Here is a 17,919-nt window from a genome sequence, read left to right as displayed (position 1 = left end):
TTATATAGTTTTGTGATGATGGCTGAGCTGTTGAACATCTGAATTAAATATTATGGATGAGAGGGAAGGGCTCAGCTTGTCTGAATTTGCCAAACGCCAATTAAAAACCTGCAGTGTAGTGCAAATAATCTCCCAGGGTGGGGTCTTGGCTGTGTGCTGTTCTTTATTTAAAACACAGAAGCACATGTTGATGTTTTTGTTTTGGTGAAGGAAAAAATCCTTCTGAAGGCTATTGGATGACACTCAAGCACTCTAAATAGCTGGATTTTATTTACCTAACACTTGGAGATATTCTTAGGTTAAGTAGGTGCATGGAAATACACTATGTACAGAAATGTAAAGATTAAAGTAGTTGTAAAGGCAGGAAGGTCTTTTATCTTAATGCATTCTATGCATTAAGATAAAGAGCCTTCTGTGTGTAGCAGCCCCCCTCAGCCCCTGTGCCCCCTCTCTGTCCAGCGATGTCCACGAGTCCCTCGGCCGTCCGGGACTCTCCCTCCTAATTGGCTGAGATACAGCCATGGCGCCATTGGCTCCCGCAGCTCTCAATCAAAGTCAGTGAGCCAATCAGGAGAGAGAGAGGGGGTGGGCCCAACGGCAGCTCCATGTCTGCATGGACATACAGAGCTGCAGCTCGGCTCGGGTGTCCCAATAGCAAGCTGCTTGCTGTGGGGGCACTCAATATAAGAGAGGGTCCAGGAGCAGTCAAGAGGGACCTGAGAAGAGGAGGATCAAGGCTGCTCTGTGCAAAACCAACTGCACAGAGGAGGTAAGTATAACATGTTTGTTTGATTTTTGTAAAAAAAAAAAAAAAGACTTTACATTCACTTTACTCTTGCAACACACTTCTTTAGAATTTCTCAAAGTCTTCCCTCAATGAATGAGCAGAGGTGATGAGAAGGAACACCTACAACAAATATGTAATTATAGTTAATCCCTCCTGAGCTCTCTGATGGAGAATTTTTGCAACAAAGCTCCAGAGGAGTTGGGAATTATATATGCCACACTAAACAGAGGATATAAAAAATTGGTGCTCATTTTTAAGTTCTCTCATTTCAGTGATAGAGTACACCTGCTACAGATCGTTCTGTAACAAAGTGAGATCTAAAGCTGAACAAATTTTGCCCAATTCCTAATAAGCCAGAAAAATTTGACTGATGGCTGTCCCAGTTGCCACCCTTCCGCATGTCATCCTTTGTCATCCAAACAGTGGTTGAACAGTTGAGTTTGACAGGGACGGCACAATCCTGAATGCACAGGCTCAGCGTCTGGGACTGTGCATCTGTCCCTGTGCATCCGTCAAACTCAACTGTGCAGGCAAAGTCACACAGGTGATGTATCCTTTCACTAATATGGGTAGACTGCACGAAACTCAGCCCTGGGACAGAACTGTAAACAAAGGGGTTCTTCACCCTGTATAGCACTGAACGCCCATATTAATGAATACTAAGAGCTCAAACAACACTGGTGACTGATCTATGATCTTTGCAAGGAATAAAAAGAATTTTCATAAATATAACATAATCCTTTAAGCATCCTCGGCTTCAGTTTCCAGCATGGCCAAGCTTATCACAAATATAATAAATCATCTATCCAGTTTGGTATAGTATTTAAATCCAAAAGTCAGACTATCTAATCCTACACACATTAAGGAGAATGTCTTGAAGCTCAGAAAACACAAGATTTGATAGTGATAGATGATGAAGGGTATGTGAAACAGGCACAATAAAAATAGGAACAAAACTGGATGCTATCAAATGTGCAACATTTGATAAAATGACACATTGTAAAAGTTTAATGCAATTTTTTTGGACATTGAATATCAACTTCAGCACTATTTACATCTAAGAGCCCATTCACATCAGTGCAATTTCTCATTCAGTGGCTGTTGTGTTGCATGGCACAAGGGAAATCGCATTACTTTCTATGTGCTTATTCAGGGCAGCTGCATCATGTTTTTTTAAAAGGTTTAGGTACTTCTTTGGTGAAGTTGAAATGGTTTTGGCCCCATAGGCTTCAATTCAAGGCACCTCATGTACATACATTTTTACTGCATTTTGATAGAGTTTTGTGCATAAAATCCAGTCTCTCAAAAACCACATGAAGCATGAAAAAAACATGGGATTTCGCACTACAAAAATACACTGAAAATTGCATCATGCTGCAGCTGCACTAGTGTGTGCCCAGTCTAATCTGGTAAGAAAGATCACTGTAATATAAGAGAAAAAATGTATACAGTGTGCGTGTATCTATTTTTTCCTTATTAATTATAAATCATTTAAAGTGATACTAAAATCTTGGGTTTTTTCAGTTAAAAATACCAAACATGTTATAACCCCTGTCAGTTTTTTTTTTTTTAAAGCCAAAACATGAAGTGAGAGAAAATCCTTTGAAAACGAGGGAGTCTTTGTTGTCACCAATGTCACCAGAACTAGTCTTCCCATTGGAAGATTTCCCCTCTATTACTGTTGCGGGGACAACAAAAAATGTAGGGTTTTCTTTTACAATAGCTTTCTATGGTCACAGTTTAGAGAGCATAAATCTCCCAAAGGAGGCACAGACAACAATAAAAACTGACAGGGGTTCTAATCCCTCTCCACTCTATCCAAAACTTTAGAAAAAAAGTGTTGCCTTTTGTTATTCTTTAAGACAAGGCTCAGTGTACCAGTTCTCATTAGTCAAACCTGAGGATGTATGCATGCCTCACTGCCCACATTATTCTTATCAATCACTAGCCATCACCCACCTAATACTGAAAATCTTTAACATAAAAGATATAAACTTGCAGTAAACACAAACTGAATGAATATACTCTTTTAGAATAACAACCCCCACAATAATGGTATACAAGCCACAGCAAGCAACATGGAGTTGGTCTATTCAGGTACATCATGTTTCTGCTAGTTTTGACATATTCTGGAAGGTCATGGAAATAAATTATATTTACAGTCACAAATTTAACAGATATGGCCACAAAAGAAAGTAAAAGCACCTGCCTACAGCCATTTTACTTTTTCTGTACACTAGTGATGCCAGATACTGCATTATTCATTAAGGTTAGGAGTTAAAGTTCACATTTGGGTGATGTCTTTCAATGATCTCATGTAATCATTTTTAAATTGACGTCATTTACTACCGGTGGTGTCAGAGCTTCCTGCTTTGTAAACTCCTATTCAGCTTGGTATCCTCCTACAGGAAGGAGCCTGAATAATCAGTGTGTTACACTGTATGGGATACAATCAAACCCATGAAGAGTGGAGCGGATATACGCTGGGATGGGAGGGGGACAAGCACAGTCACTAGCACTACTGTATTTGTCCTCATTTCCTCTCAAATCAATTGTTATAGTCTAAATCAGTAGCTGAAAGCCATGGCATTTATAATACTATGATTGGGAGCACAGTCTGGAAATATAGAACATATTTTTCTGAAACGAATAAACCCAAAATAACATTGTTGCTGGTCACAGACATTCGATGACAGCCATTCGGACATACAGGTTAAATAAAAATTGAGTGCTTCAGAGCACTTTTTAAAATACATATACTGTATTCTTGACTGACTACTTAGAACCCCAGCAAGTGGCAAAATGGACGCCTTTTCTGCCATTGTGCTATGTGCTGGGTGCTTAGGGTGCCCCTGTGCCTTTAGGGAAGACTGAGCTACCTCCAGGCCCTCCTGCCCTCTACCTATCTATTAGAATGCATGTGCTTCCACTGTGGAGACTCTCATAAAAATTTACAGGAGTTAGGACTGCAGATAATACAGGCTGCCGTAAAGTGGCCTTGCAGCTTACGCATGCGTTTGCAAATATGTGCTAACTAAACCCCTGTTTTTAACGCATATTGCTAGACAGTAGAGCTGCTCAATTAATTGTTAAATCGCGATATTGATTCAGTAACCCCCCGCCCCTTACAATCTAAAAACAGCTTGTCCTTGATTCATACATAGCTGTTCTCTGCTCACTCACAGCTGTCAGAAAAAAAAAGACCCTGGCAAATGTTTATCAGCATTGTTAAGGCTGCTAGATAACTATAAACACAAAGCTTTACAATGTATATTTTTGTTCTTTCAGATCAAAGGAATGAACTTCCGTCTAAAGTAAGGGCAGTTTAACCTCTTAAAGACTAAGGGCTCTTTCACACGGGCGATCCGATCAGATCCGCCTGTCAGTTTTTTAGGCGGATCTGATCCTCCATGCAGCTCTATGGGGCAGCGGATGTCAGCGGAGACACCTCCGCTGACACCCGCTGCCATCCGTATCCGATCCTGTCCGTGAAATCTGGACGGATGGAAACCCTATTTTTCCATCCGTCCAGGGATCCGCTCTCATCCGATCCCCCATAGAGAGCAGCGGGAGCTGTGACACCTCCCTCTCCGCACTGCAAATGGAGACGGAGTTGTCATCCGCCGGCCCAGCGGGGATCGGCGGACCAATCCCCGCTGAGCAGCACGGATCCGCCTACGGAGGCGGACAGTGTGAAAGAGCCCTAAACCTTTTTCTGGCACTTGTTGCTTACAAGGTAAAATCAGTATTTTTTGCTAGAAAATTACTTAGAACCCGCAAACATTGTGTATATATAGATATATATATCTATATATACACATTTTATTTTTTTTTTTAGCAGAGACCCTAGAGAAAATAAAAAATGACAAAAATCTTTCTGACGCAATAGCTACAGTAGTAGATATCTACAGTAGTAGAAGTGCCGTATCGCAAAAAAAATGGCCTGGTCATTAAGGGGTCAAATCCTTCCGGCGGTCCAGAACTGGTTAATGAACAAAAAAAAAAACAGTAAAGTTAGCCTAATTTTTTTGTATAATGTAAAAGATGATGTTACGCCGAGAATAGTGAGAGAATCGTGATCTTTATTCTACGCAAAAAAAAAAACCTTAATTCCCATTTTATCCAGAATCATGCAGCTCTATTAGACAGGTTAATTCGGTTGTTAAGCAGACTTGCTTGGTGAGTTGAGCTGGGAATTTTTCTCGTTTTTGTTTTGCATGCGCAGCTCTTCCATGTGCTCCTTGCTGTGAAGGCCAGTTATAGATAGGGGCTGGGGCCATTTTATTTGAAGTGGCAAAATTTACCTTTCACAAACCTTTGCAGTGTAAACCAACATATACAATGATAAAATGTACAATGAGAGATAACCTTCAGGGAAACCTGCACGTCAAAACAATGAATAGGTTCCAATGACACAGGCAGCTGAGGTTCTAAATAAATCTAGACTTCCCATACAGAGATGGTTCCTTCCCTACAAGGCTGAACATCAACTCAAAAGAGTAAAGACTTGGGAGAAGACAAAGTTATGCTTAAGAAGTCAAACTTTGCATACAACTTCAGTTGCTTATAAAACTGAATCTATTTTTGGACATCAAAAGGTAACCGACAGCCCCCCTCCCTCTGGGTGTGCCCTGGCTCGGGGTCCTTTGGGGCCGATACTACCCGCTTGCCTAGCCGCTTGGGCACACATGTCCTCAGTCTGCTACTAGCATCCGGCAGCTCGACCACTGTCTTAATTGCATGCCCTTCCCCTTTGCCAATTAGTACATTGTATATGGACACGAAAGACTATGTTTGCGGGTGAGTGGCGCTATTTGGCCTCCCCCTTGTTATCTGTTTCTTTGTATAATGCTTTGTTTTGTTGTTCCTTTCACCTTTTCTATGTCTTTGTGATTTGTTACAAACTGAAAATAAAGATTAAAAAAAAAAAAGGTAACCGACACGTATGCATATTTCATGACATACTCTGAAAAAAACAACCCCCGAAAATCTATCTCAACCAACATCCTTATATAAAAAATTGTTACAAATTCAATACTAAAGAGAGCTTTTTTGGGTACCACATTTGTTACACAATACAACCAAATCTAAAATTCTTAACATGTAATCTTATATTGTAAAATCGTAATTTTCTTATAATAAAAAATATAAAATACATTTTTCTGAAAATTACATTCCCATTAATAAATAATTTAAACATTCTCCAAAGATTTGGTGCAATGGAAAATATCCCATAACGGAGAAAAAAAACAACTAAAATATTGACCATTTCCCATTTTTTTTAAAAATGAAAATCCTATTTACCTTTAATTTGGAGTTGCGCTTTAAGCATCCTTCAGGCAGAGAATGCTTTTTACACTTATGTGAATAGCCTGAAATTCTAGCAGCATGAATAACTCGCCAACAATTAAGTGTAATACTATAAAGATGAGAACATGCAATTTGCAAGTTTAAGCAGGGCAGGTTGATATTACACAATATAACAGTAGCCAATTATGATTACAGCATGTCTGGCAATGAAAAGAGTATTTAGAAAACATTTACCAACACACAAAATCTAGATCATTCACCTACTGTGCACAAAAAAATACAAAGCAAAAGTTTTTAGGCAGACACAGTCCACTAATTGAAGGCGTTCATATACTGACAAAATAGTCCTTTGCACTTCACAATACCCTGAATCCAGGAATGCAAATTTTGCCTTACAGTATAAATCAACACTGACAAAAGACCCCAAATCCCAAACCAACACATAATCCTCTGCACAACTGGGAAATCTTCACTTTGTTTTGCAGTGTTAATTCAGGAATAAGCCAGTGTCCTGTTTCAAACTTATTACACAATAGCTGGTATCAAGGAGCTCAGCAGACAAATCTACTAAAGATGACAACAGTAACATAGCTTTTTTGCCATTTCTACAATGTCTCCCGACTCCTGAACACTGGATTCTACAAAGAAATATGTTCAACATTAATGAGTAACTTAACTTTTTGTTGAGAAAAAACAAACCCCTCTAGGTGATCAATGTACACTGCAAGGATAAAAACAAACAATGTTGCAGATTACTACTTTTTTCTGCTCTGAAGAAAAAGATGTTTATTGGATTACGTAGATGTGCCTAAATGGGAGTGGCTTTTTCATTACTAATCAGCTGGTGTACGTGCAGTGTTCTAATTAGAAAAGCTGGAGGGAAAGGGGAGTAGGGGGGAGTAGTTACAGCTGGGGGTTGTGGCATAACAAGTCAGGTAATGATAACCAATTAATAATGGAGGTTGAGGAGACAGTGTTCAAATTCTGAGGGAAGAAAGTTTTCAACCCATGGGGACCAAACACATTAAAAATTCAGCCTTGGGGTCTGTCAAATTATCAGTTATTTTTATGTTCTGCAAAGCCCAGGATATTCTGGATATCATTTCTTAAGGGTGTGACAGTGCAAGGCCATGCCACTAAAAATGTAGAAGAAAATTACACAGGATTTGCATTAAAGAGTAACTGATGTAATTAGTGGGGGGAAAAAAACAGCAAATAAAAAAAAATAATAATAATATAGCATATACAATTGCAACACAAGTCATATTGTAATTAAATGATATAAAAAAATATCTTTTTTTTTCCAATCTGCAGGTCTGTAATTTTCTTTACATGCAATGCAATATGGTTACCTGGAGGAAATGTCATTTTCCTGCTTATGTGATTAGCTCACTAATTTTCCCAGAAGTCTGCACTAAGATACAAGTCAGATTTCTGGCATCCCCTGCAACAAAAATGTCATTTTTGGTGAGATACTCCCAATAGGAAGTCACGTCTAAAGGGATGAAGACCGTGCAATTTTCCTCATTAGAGCCGCTGGTTAATCATTATGAAACCACTCCCATTAGACTTACTCAGCACAGGGGCACAAAGAAATAAACAGTGATTTCTTCAGAATAACAAAAGGTAGGAATCCGTAACAAAGTTTGTTAAAATTCTTGCAAAGTACATTACTCTTAATGCGAAGTTCCACACGTGAGCGGTGAAAGCTTTGTTTTTGATTTTCCCTGGATTCTGTAGTCCTGGATTGAAGCCTGGAGCCTAAGAGTCCATTCACACTGCCGCGACTTGTGAGGCGACTTGTGTGCCCTCAAGTCGCCCCAAGTCACTTGACATAGCAAAAGCAATGTTAATCAATGAGTGCCGTCTTAATTGGCACTACTGAAGTTGCTCCGACTTCTGAAAAGGGTCCTGTACTACTTTGAGGCAACTTGTATCCGACTTGTCCCATAGACTTCAATGGGAGTAGCCTCCTTATCTTATTTGAAGCGACTTGTGATCCGACTTGTGATCCGACTTTCCATTAAAATGGTCCTGAACCAGAAAAAAAGATAATTTTCTTAGAATTTTTAGTAGCACAGACATAGGGCTCCTCTCCACCTGGGCGTTTTTGTTGCAGGCATTTATCGGGCATTTTTGGAGGCAGGCATGACTTTTTTTGGATTTAGTGTCTGGGGGGTCTATACAGTGTACATGTGAAGTTTCAGCTCTGTAGCATGTCCAGAACCAGAAAAAAAGATATTTTTTCTTAGAATTTTTAGTAGCACAGGGATATGGCTCCGCTCCACCTGGGCGTTTTTGTTGCAGGCATTTATCGGGCATTTTTTGGGCGTCTTTGGAGGCAGGCATGCACTTTTTATTTGAATGTATCTGAGAATTAGAACTGTTGAAATAGAAAAACTGACAGTAAACTGATTCTTATTGTAGAAATAAGCATGATCCCCCTCAAGTACAGTGATACCTCGGTTCACGAACGCTTTTGTTCACGAACAACTCGGTTCACAAACAGAAAAGTTCATAAAAATATGCTCCGGTTCACAAACTCCGCTTCAGTTCACGAACAGGAGCCGTGGCCATTTTAATGCTATTTCCAGGCTGTCACATGGTCGTGACTTCCTGTAGGAAGATCGTGGAGAGAAGAAGAGACACAGAAAGAAGTACTGTGAGTACTGTGAAGACAATTTTTGCTTTTTGGTGTGCTTTTTAGCACATACAGTACTGTACTGTACTACTGTACTGTACAATACTGTACAGTACTTCTGTACAATACTGTACTTACTGTATTGTATTTCACAGCCTCCCACCTGCCTTCCTCCATGCCAGAAGTCATCTCAAGCAAGGTTAGTGTTCTCTCTTTATACATTACTATACTGTACTAATGTGTAATTTGTTTCATATTTTTGTGCTTCAAAAACAAAACAAAAAAGGTCAGAACGGATTAACCGGATTTACATTGAACCCTATGGGAAAATGTGCCTCGGTTCACAACCAATTCGGTTCGCGACCAGAGTCAGTTCACGAATTAAGTTCGTGAACCGAGGTATCGCTGTATTGGTTTATTATGCTGCGCTTTAGTGTTTTTAGATCTTTTTGTCAGGTGTTACTATGGTATACTGAAGTATAATTACAAGCATTTCATTGGTGCCAAAGGCTTTTACTGACAATGACATTAGGTTTATGCAAAGAGTCAATATTTGCAGTGTTGAGTTGACTCTTCTTTTTTAAGACCTCTGCAATTCGCCCTGGCATGTTGTCATTGTCAATCAACTTCTGCGCCACATCCTGACTGATTGGTACTGGCAGTGGCAGCCCATTCTTGCATAATCAATGCTTGGAGTTTGTCAGAAATTGTGGGGGTTTTTGTTCACTCACTCGCCACTTGAGGATTGTACACAAGTTTTCAATGGGATTAAGGTCTGAGGAGTGTCTGGCCATGGACCCAAAATGTCCATGTTTTGTTCCCCACGCCACTTAGTTATCACTTTTGCCTGTTCTTGGATGAGTAAGAAAAGTTGTTCTCGGAGGATATTTTTGTACCATTCTTTATTCACGGTTGTGTTCTTACGCAAAATTGTGAGTGAAGCAACCCCACACATGAATGGTCTCAGGATGCTCTACTGTTGGCATGAACACGACACAGGACTGATGATAGTGAGCTCATGCTCACCGTTTCTTCTCTGGACAAGGTTTTTTCAGGATGCCTCAAACAACCGGAAAGGGGAATCCTCAGAGAAATGACTTTACTCCAGTCATCAGCAGTCCAATCCCTGTACCTTTTTCAGAATATCAGTCTGTCCCTGATGTTTTTCCTAGAGTGAGATAGTGGGCCTATTTGCTGCCCTTCTTGACACCAGGTCAAGTTGCTGAAATGTTTTTTTGTGTTCTGTTCAGTTTTATTGAACTGTTAACGTTCATGTAAATGTGCACTGAATGGTGGCATCATTACAATCACGCAAAGAGTTTTTATTTTTTTTTTTATTTTTCTAAATTTTTACGTTACCCTTTTGTCAAAAAAGCAATGGTCTTGACAAAACATTTTTTCCTAAATAAAAACCTAATGTAACGACTAAATCTGTGTCTGTAGTTCATGTTCAAACCTTAATACCATAAAAAATAAAATATTAGATTTTTCCCACCAGCAGTAGTATAGAATGAGTTTGGAAATTGTAGAGAAATGCTTAAATATCGCATTAAAAATTTAACTACACCCATTAGATTTTAGACAACTAAAATTATTTTAGTTGACTAAAATGTACTGGAGATTTAGTCGACTAAATATGACTAAAACTACAACACTTTGCAGAAGACTAAAATGGGACTAAAACTAAAATGCCATTTTAGTCCTAAGACTAAAACTAAATCGAAATTTGCTGCCAAAATGAACACTGGTCAAGAGACAGGAGGCCTCAACCAGGGGCCAGAGGCACCCCAGCCAGTAGCCATGAAAAAAGGGCTCGTCCAAGGAGTCAGGTTGTCTCCTATTGGGGTGTCAGTAGAACCCCTATTCAGAAGCCAGGAGTGGGCTATGCAGCAGGGAGCTGCAAATTGAGGCTGAGTGAGCTGAGAGAACCAGGAGAGCTGGGCAACACAGTCAGGGGGACTGGTAAGAAGAGCAGCTGTGCTGCCTTCAAGGGAGCCAGATGGCTTAGCATTTTCAGTTGACTATTCATGTTGATGTGGGCAACTGATGTTTATGTGAACTTCCTGTTTTGTTCCAAAAAGTGGGCTGCCATGCCCTAAAATGCAGCTGGGACTGGTATAACTCACTGGAAAACCCATATGCCACATGAGTATAATCACCCCAATACTACAAGAGTGAAGCAGTATTAAACCCATGATTGAACCCAACCTCACATGTGAACAAGCCCTTAGACTGTCTTCCCTGTTGATAGAAGAGCAGCAGAGCCACCTTTGGACAGCAGCTGCGCAATCTGGGGAGAGAATAGTGTTAGATGCAGTAGCAGATTAAGATGGACATAAAAATTAAAGCTGGAATCCAGCTAACACTTTTTAAGCTGTTACAGCAAGTTGTTTCCTTTTGGGATAAAGGTTTTACATAAATGAATAAAAGTTGACCATTGTAAGCACCCCTGTCAGTGATAAATGGTTTGTCTCAACTCTCTAACTGACACTTTTGCTGGACAGCTTGATCTGTTGAGAGAAGCTTAAAAAACACATACAGTAAAACTTTGAATCGCAAGCATAATTCGTTCCAGAAATATGCTTGTAATCCAAAGCACTCGTATATCAAGGCGCATTTCCCCATAAGAAATTCAGATGATTCCTTCCATAATCATTCATTCATATAAAAATGATTACAGCAATACAAATCACAGTAAAAAGTGTACTGATGGGGATTATTAATCTGCAATATAAAAGGATGAGGAGTATCATGCCTTAGGGGCTGTTTGTCAACTTTTTTGCCCATGTGCACAGGGTGATTGCCCAGCTCTTCTGAATGTCTTTCCTCCAAGCAGGAGAAAAGCAGCATACAAAACTCGCCCAAAGCCACACTTTGCCAACCCATTTAGGCACGTCAGGTGTTTGGGTGTTCATTCATTCCATTGGTTGGAATAATCATTTATTCTGACCACTGATATTAATAAATGTTCAAGCACTAAATGCGCCTAGCGTTTAGGCACCTTCAGATGCATTGGGTGGACTTTCTGCCAAAACATTTCTCTGCTGAACACATAAGTGATGGGTTTTGATCTAAACGGTAATAGGGGAGGGGGGGCCTTTAGAGGCAGAAAAAAATTCAAACATCATTAAAAGCGCCATTTTTGATGCCCAGTGTGCATGAGGACTTTAACTCTTTTTAATACAATACTACATTTTCATCCTTTGCCCAGTTCAGTGTTGTTGATCTCCTGTAACCTCTTTTGATGCCATCTCTCAGAGCGGGTTTCCTGATGGTGACAGCAATAGACTATGCCTGCAAAATGAGTTTAGAAAATACTGCTTTTAGGCTCCTGTGTGACCCAGTGATCACAATGATCGCAGTGATCACATATTACTTTCTTTCTATGACAGGAAGTGCCTTAACAATGACGTTTATGGCAGAATTACAATGTATTATTTTAACGAAAGCTGCAGATTAAAAAAAAAAAAAACTTTAAAACCTACATAAAGCTTATATGAGATTTTAGGAACTGAGTTTATATATATTTTAGGTCCCCATGAGGAATTTGTTCAAATTAGAGGAGCTTTAAAAAACAGATGAAAGTGAGCACTACAATAAACATGTTGCAATGTGTTATAGGAGAGCTCTATTAAGGCTCCATGTACACGGGACACTGGAAATGGCCGTTTAGGAGCAGTTGGGCGTTTTTTTTCAGAAGCTCCTGAACCCATCTACATTTTATCTTATCTGTCCATGTACACCAGGTCGTTTACAGTCATTTGCAGGCAGTTGCGTTCAGGGACTGTTTTTAGAACGCAATTATTTGCGTTTGAACGTGTGTTTCCCGGCGTTTCAAACGCACAAACGCGTCTGAACGCGTCTGGACGCGTCCGAACGCGATGACCCGCGTTTAGCGTACGCGTTTTTCCATTTTAAAGGGGAATAATTTTTTTGACCTCTAGGAACGCTTCTAAACGCAAACGCCGCTAAACGCCCGCTAAAGGCGGGTACAAACGCGACCGAACGGACGTTTCAAACGTCCTAAAAATTCCAGCATTCAAAGGGACTTTTAACAACGTCCCGTGTACATGGAGCCTTAATCTACTTGAATCACAAACCTACAGGATAACGTGTCCAAAATGCAGCATGCAGTATGTTAATGAGAACAGTACATCTTATACCTATCCCCTTTACCTGCACTGCGAAACTCTTCAAAAGAGAATCATCAAAAGGAATCATCAAGCAAGAAAGTTCCCTAAGCCTAGGTTCACACTGAATGCGGGTTTGAAATCGTGCAAGTTCAGCTGAACTCGCACAATTTCAAACCGGCATTTCAGTCTGACAGTGACTTTGAGGGCAATTTGAGAGACATCTGTCCGGGTTCATCTGTTTATGCACAAGTGTCTATTGAAATCGCCCCCCAAAGTCGCCAAAAGTAGTGCAGGAACTACTTTTGAGAACTGGTGCAGCGCCGCAAAGTTGGTTAAATCTCATGCCAAATCGGCCCGATGTGAACGGGGGCTTAAGGTCTGCACAAAGTCTTGCATTGGAAACGCACTCTTCAGACTTCAAATCGCACTGCTGCACACTAACACTAGATTCACATATTTTACACTGGAACAAGTGAAAAAGGAGTTAAATCCAAAATGGTTCATTAACTTTACTTAATATAGTAGAAGGCAGAACATTAAAGCAGTGGGCGCCTTCCATTGACGCTAGGCACCCGTTTACTTATCAATAGCAGCTTTCAAGGCTCATTCTCCAATACTGAGACAACATTTCCTGTCCATAACACTAACTCCATTGACAGGGTTCGCCTGATGAGAACTTTTTCAAATCCACCAGGAAAGGCCAGGAGACCCAAAGAACAGATCCCAGAAAAATGGTTATGCAGGGGTTTAATTGTGTTAACAAAAACTCACACAATCCTCAGTCATACAGATATAAAAGCTGCTCTTTAGTAAAGAATTGTAAAAGAAATGTGTAAGGTGTATATTCATTGTCTACATCATTCCTTGACAAGCTCATTAAGAACACCTAGCATTCTAAGTCGGATACATTCAAAAAATGTCACCTTTATTAGCTCATAATCCGAGACAGGAGTTGCAATGCATTACTTGAATAACAAAACGAAACATTTAGTTTCAGTTAAAGCTCATATAACAACATCAAATGTAGATCTCATGAAAGGATGAAAGGGCAGACCTTGGAATCAGTAACAGCCCAGAATGGGCAAATATGTTAAACAACAAACCAGGCTGATTTTTGCTCTTTCAACTCTTTTTATTTCATAATAATTCAAGAAATAAAAAAAAATGGCATAATGTAAAATGAAAAATTTGTTCCATTTACCAAAAGCTACATTCCTCTGAATTTTTAGAGTGCACATATCTTATAGGAGGCTTAAAATGTCTACCAAAACTAACAGTTCTTATCTTTGAAAACCGGTTGTTCATTCACTGTTTAACTCCTATGGGAGTATTTTTCCCATAGGATGAAAAAACTATAAAAAAAAGTTCTAAAACATTATCTGTGACTTGAACACATCTGTTACAGAGCTGCTTTAGGCCCTCTCTTCGCCTATGACATTGTTCACATGATCTTTGCTGAGAAAATGGACATCAGTGCTTATCTTTTTTTTTCACTTGTAAAAAAGTTTTTACCGTTGCCATACTAGTGATACACACCTACACATTAGGTCACTGCCATCACAGCAATGTGTAAACCTTTCATATAAAAAGGGGAAGACGCTAGTTTTGTATCTGAGATTTTAAGGAGAATTTATCAAACCTGGAGCAGCCAGAATTTGGAGCAATTGTGCATGACAACCAATTAGCGTCCGTCTTTCATTTACAAATCTTAACTGAACAAGCTGAAGGTAGATGCTGAATGGATACTGTGCACAGCTGTGCCAGGTTCAGTCTGCTCCAGTATTGATAAATTCCCTTTTTGTTTTTGTTTTTCTTTTTCATAATTCATGTGACTATATTTCCGAACAGAAAGATGACAATGACCCAGACTTTTTCAGAATGGCACCTAATTTAAGGACACAAAAGCCCCCGAATCCTACTGCGAAGCAACAAAAAATGACTGTACTGCACGCCTATATGCTGGATGACCTACCTGAAGGTCAAAGAATTTGCTGTATCTTCTATAGATTGTATGAGATGTTGAATCTGACCAGGTTACTTTTATGATGTACACCTGTAGAGATATAAAGGCAAGATGTTACTAAATTAGAAAAAGCCTGTTACAAAATGCTGTACACAAAAAACAAAAAAAAAACAAATGGAAAAGAAAAACAAATAATAATTACTTTGCAGTCATTAGAAACACTGTTAAAAAGTGTTTATTCTTTAATGCAGCAAAAACAATCATCTACCAATCAGATTCCTCCCTTCTAAAATCAGATCATTACAAGATACATTTTATTTTATGCAATTCAATTACAAAATATTAAATTGGGTCAAATTATGAGAATAGAAGTCAGTTTTTCAGCTTTTGCTGGCAAATTATTTAACTACAGAAGTCTTCACCTGATGATACCTATCCACTGGTTAAAATACAAACAGAAAAAAAAAAAAAAAACATTTAGTACATCTGTAGAGAAAGGTAGAGAAAAATTCCTGTTAATCTGACAGAAGTTCATTGAGGTCCCAACTTTCTGTTTGGGTTGACATCACAGTACTTTTGTGGCACAGAAACCCACTGGACTACAGAACTATTCCCCACCCCTTTCTGTCCTACTCCACATACGTACATCGATTTCTTTCCCAGCAAAACACTGCTGCTACCTAGACTTATAAAAGCCTGCCTAGAATGGGCTCTTGAGAGATGTAGTACTGGAAGCATGCTGTCAGAGAGATGGCCGTAGGAAAACTAGCAATGTTGCCAATACTAGAAATTGAGGCATCCGGCGCATCTTCGTGCACCCTGGCGCAAAAATGGTGAATAGGCGAACGCAAATGTGTGATGTGTAAATTGGCGACAATATGTGACAGATGCGGCTACCCTTTGCCCTTTAAAAGACTGCTGCTGTATTCACCAGATTGCTGGATTGTCGTCAGCCTTCCTGTGTTCCTGAGCCTCTGTGAATATCTCCGTGGATTTCCTGTTGTTGACCCGGCTTGCCCTTTACCTATCTGATCTCTGCTCCTGGCTTTGACCCCCTGGCTTGTTCTACCGACTCTGCTGCTGCTTGATCACCTGTGTATGACCCCAGCTCACATTACGGACTTGCTACCATTTGCCTGCTACTTACCTGCCTACTTGCCCTCCTGTGTCTGACCTCGGCTTGCTCTTGTTCCTGCTGCTTACCTCCATTACTGACTAAACACCTGTGTATGACCTCTGGCCTGGCCTCCACTACTGCCTCCTGTGTGCACTGTTGTCAAGTACTTCTGGAGTTCCTGAGAGACATCTACCCAATTGTGCATCCAGCCTGTCCCAGCATTCTTCAGGTGATCAGTACTCTACTGGTAAGCTGTGCTTCTTTGGGCACTGCACCTCTTGTACCATCTTCAGGGGTATACTGCACTTTGCCGCAAGGGGAGCCCTCTCAGCACTTCGGTTTCCGACCAGGTAGGTGACACATGCCTATGCCAATAGGAACAGATGTCCCCGTAGCTGTTCCTATAAAAATTTTACAAGCCCTGTGATGATATCACAGGAAGGAATAAAAGTTGTTTCACAGTACAGTGACAAGGTAGAAGGTACAAGAAACAAACAACATTCAAGAAGGGATGTGCTCTGGTGAAAATGAGGGAGGTTTGGGTAATTTCTGGAGATATCCTTAAAACAATCTGCAGTTGCAAAACCATGTTCTACTATCCTTATCAGAAAAGTTTTGGTATAGGTACACATTGCTGTGTTTGCAGCACTTTATAGCTACATAATTTCTAGGCAGTGTCTAGTTAGAATGAACATCCTAAGATCTACATGTGATAACATGGTTCACTGCACAACTGTTTAGGGATGCAGCCAGAGGCATAACTAGAAACTTCAGGGCCCCGGTGCAAGAAACCATGAAGGGCCCCCCAGACCCCTGGCCAGGGCCCTTCCCTTTAAGCCTGGGGCTCTTCCCACTGATCCTGGAGCCCTTTACTCTCGTTGCGGGGCCCTTTATTATGGTCCTGCAGCAGGACCCTTTCACAAGTTCTGCAGTGGCCCCCTTCCTACCATCTTGGGTTCTCCTCACGGTGGTGGAATGCCAGGGCCGGGTCGCAAGTGTGACCTTTACAATCCTGGAAGTTCACCTATCCAGGTGTACAGGGGAGCCGCTTGCATGGTGCTCGGTTGCAATTGCAACCCCTGAAACCCCTGTAGTTACGCCCCTGGCTGCAGCACTGGCTGTAAAGGATAGTATTGTAGGGAAAAGTTTTGTGGTCAGAAGCCAGAAAACTTTAACAATATTATAAACAGTATAATAAAACTTCAGTTTTGTAGTTTAGTTGTACAATATGAAATTGCAAGGAGAGCAGGGGACTAGTACAACAAAGAACAAAACAATATATTATCTGAATGTGGTGCCAATCAAGATGAGGAAAAGTGGAAACAAAAAGGAAACCCTGCAGCAGCTGTTTTTCCACATGACTTGGAGATATCATGCTTGTGGCTGCTGGGTATTTGATAAAAGACCCATAACAGTCTGTTACTTTACAATGACAGATGTTTTTTTTTTTTTTTTTGTTTTAAAGAAAAGGAAAGACCTACAAAAAGCCAAAACAACATGTGTTCATCAATTAATTGCAAAGTTATAGGATACATACACTACAGAGTCCGATTGTCCTTTAGAAAACCTAATGAAAGGAGAATCACTTTGCCTAAATAGGACGATTTAAACAAGGAATGAGCTCCATTCTTTACTTCAGAGTACTGTTCCATGTATTACATTGCACAACTGCTGCAATGCCAACAAGGGCAACCTATAAACCTCTGGTGGGGAGTGATATTATGTTTAACTCTTTGCTGCTTTTTTATGCACGTTTAAAAAAATCATTTTAGGCCTGAAGGTTACAGAAAACCCCCCAAATTATTCTATAAATTCTGAAAACAGACAGTTAGCAGTAGTTCCAATTTTTTATGTCTCATGATATTGGTGCAACGGTTAATGAAATGCAAAATTTCAGTAAAAAACATTAATTACTTCTGGGGCATATAAAATGCAACATATTACCCAATTATTTGCTGATATCTAAAA

The 17,919-nt window shown here is 40.0% G+C and overlaps 1 protein-coding gene across 1 annotated transcript in view; it reads right to left on the bottom strand.

The window, feature by feature from the left end:
* LOC309563518 (SH3 and PX domain-containing protein 2A-like) overlaps positions 1–17,919 on the bottom strand; it is a 202,514-nt gene that overhangs the window by 122,312 nt on the left and 62,283 nt on the right. Inside the window, exon 2 of the mRNA XM_082267970.1 lies at positions 14,844–14,924. Coding sequence (XP_082124096.1) covers positions 14,844–14,924 — 81 coding nt within the window. The remainder of the gene's footprint in view (positions 1–14,843; positions 14,925–17,919) is intronic.

This window comes from Pelophylax lessonae (assembly GCF_965119305.1).
Source record: "Pelophylax lessonae genome assembly, chromosome: 9".
Lineage (NCBI taxonomy): Eukaryota > Metazoa > Chordata > Amphibia > Anura > Ranidae > Pelophylax > Pelophylax lessonae.
This window is presented reverse-complemented; position numbering and strand designations above follow the sequence as displayed.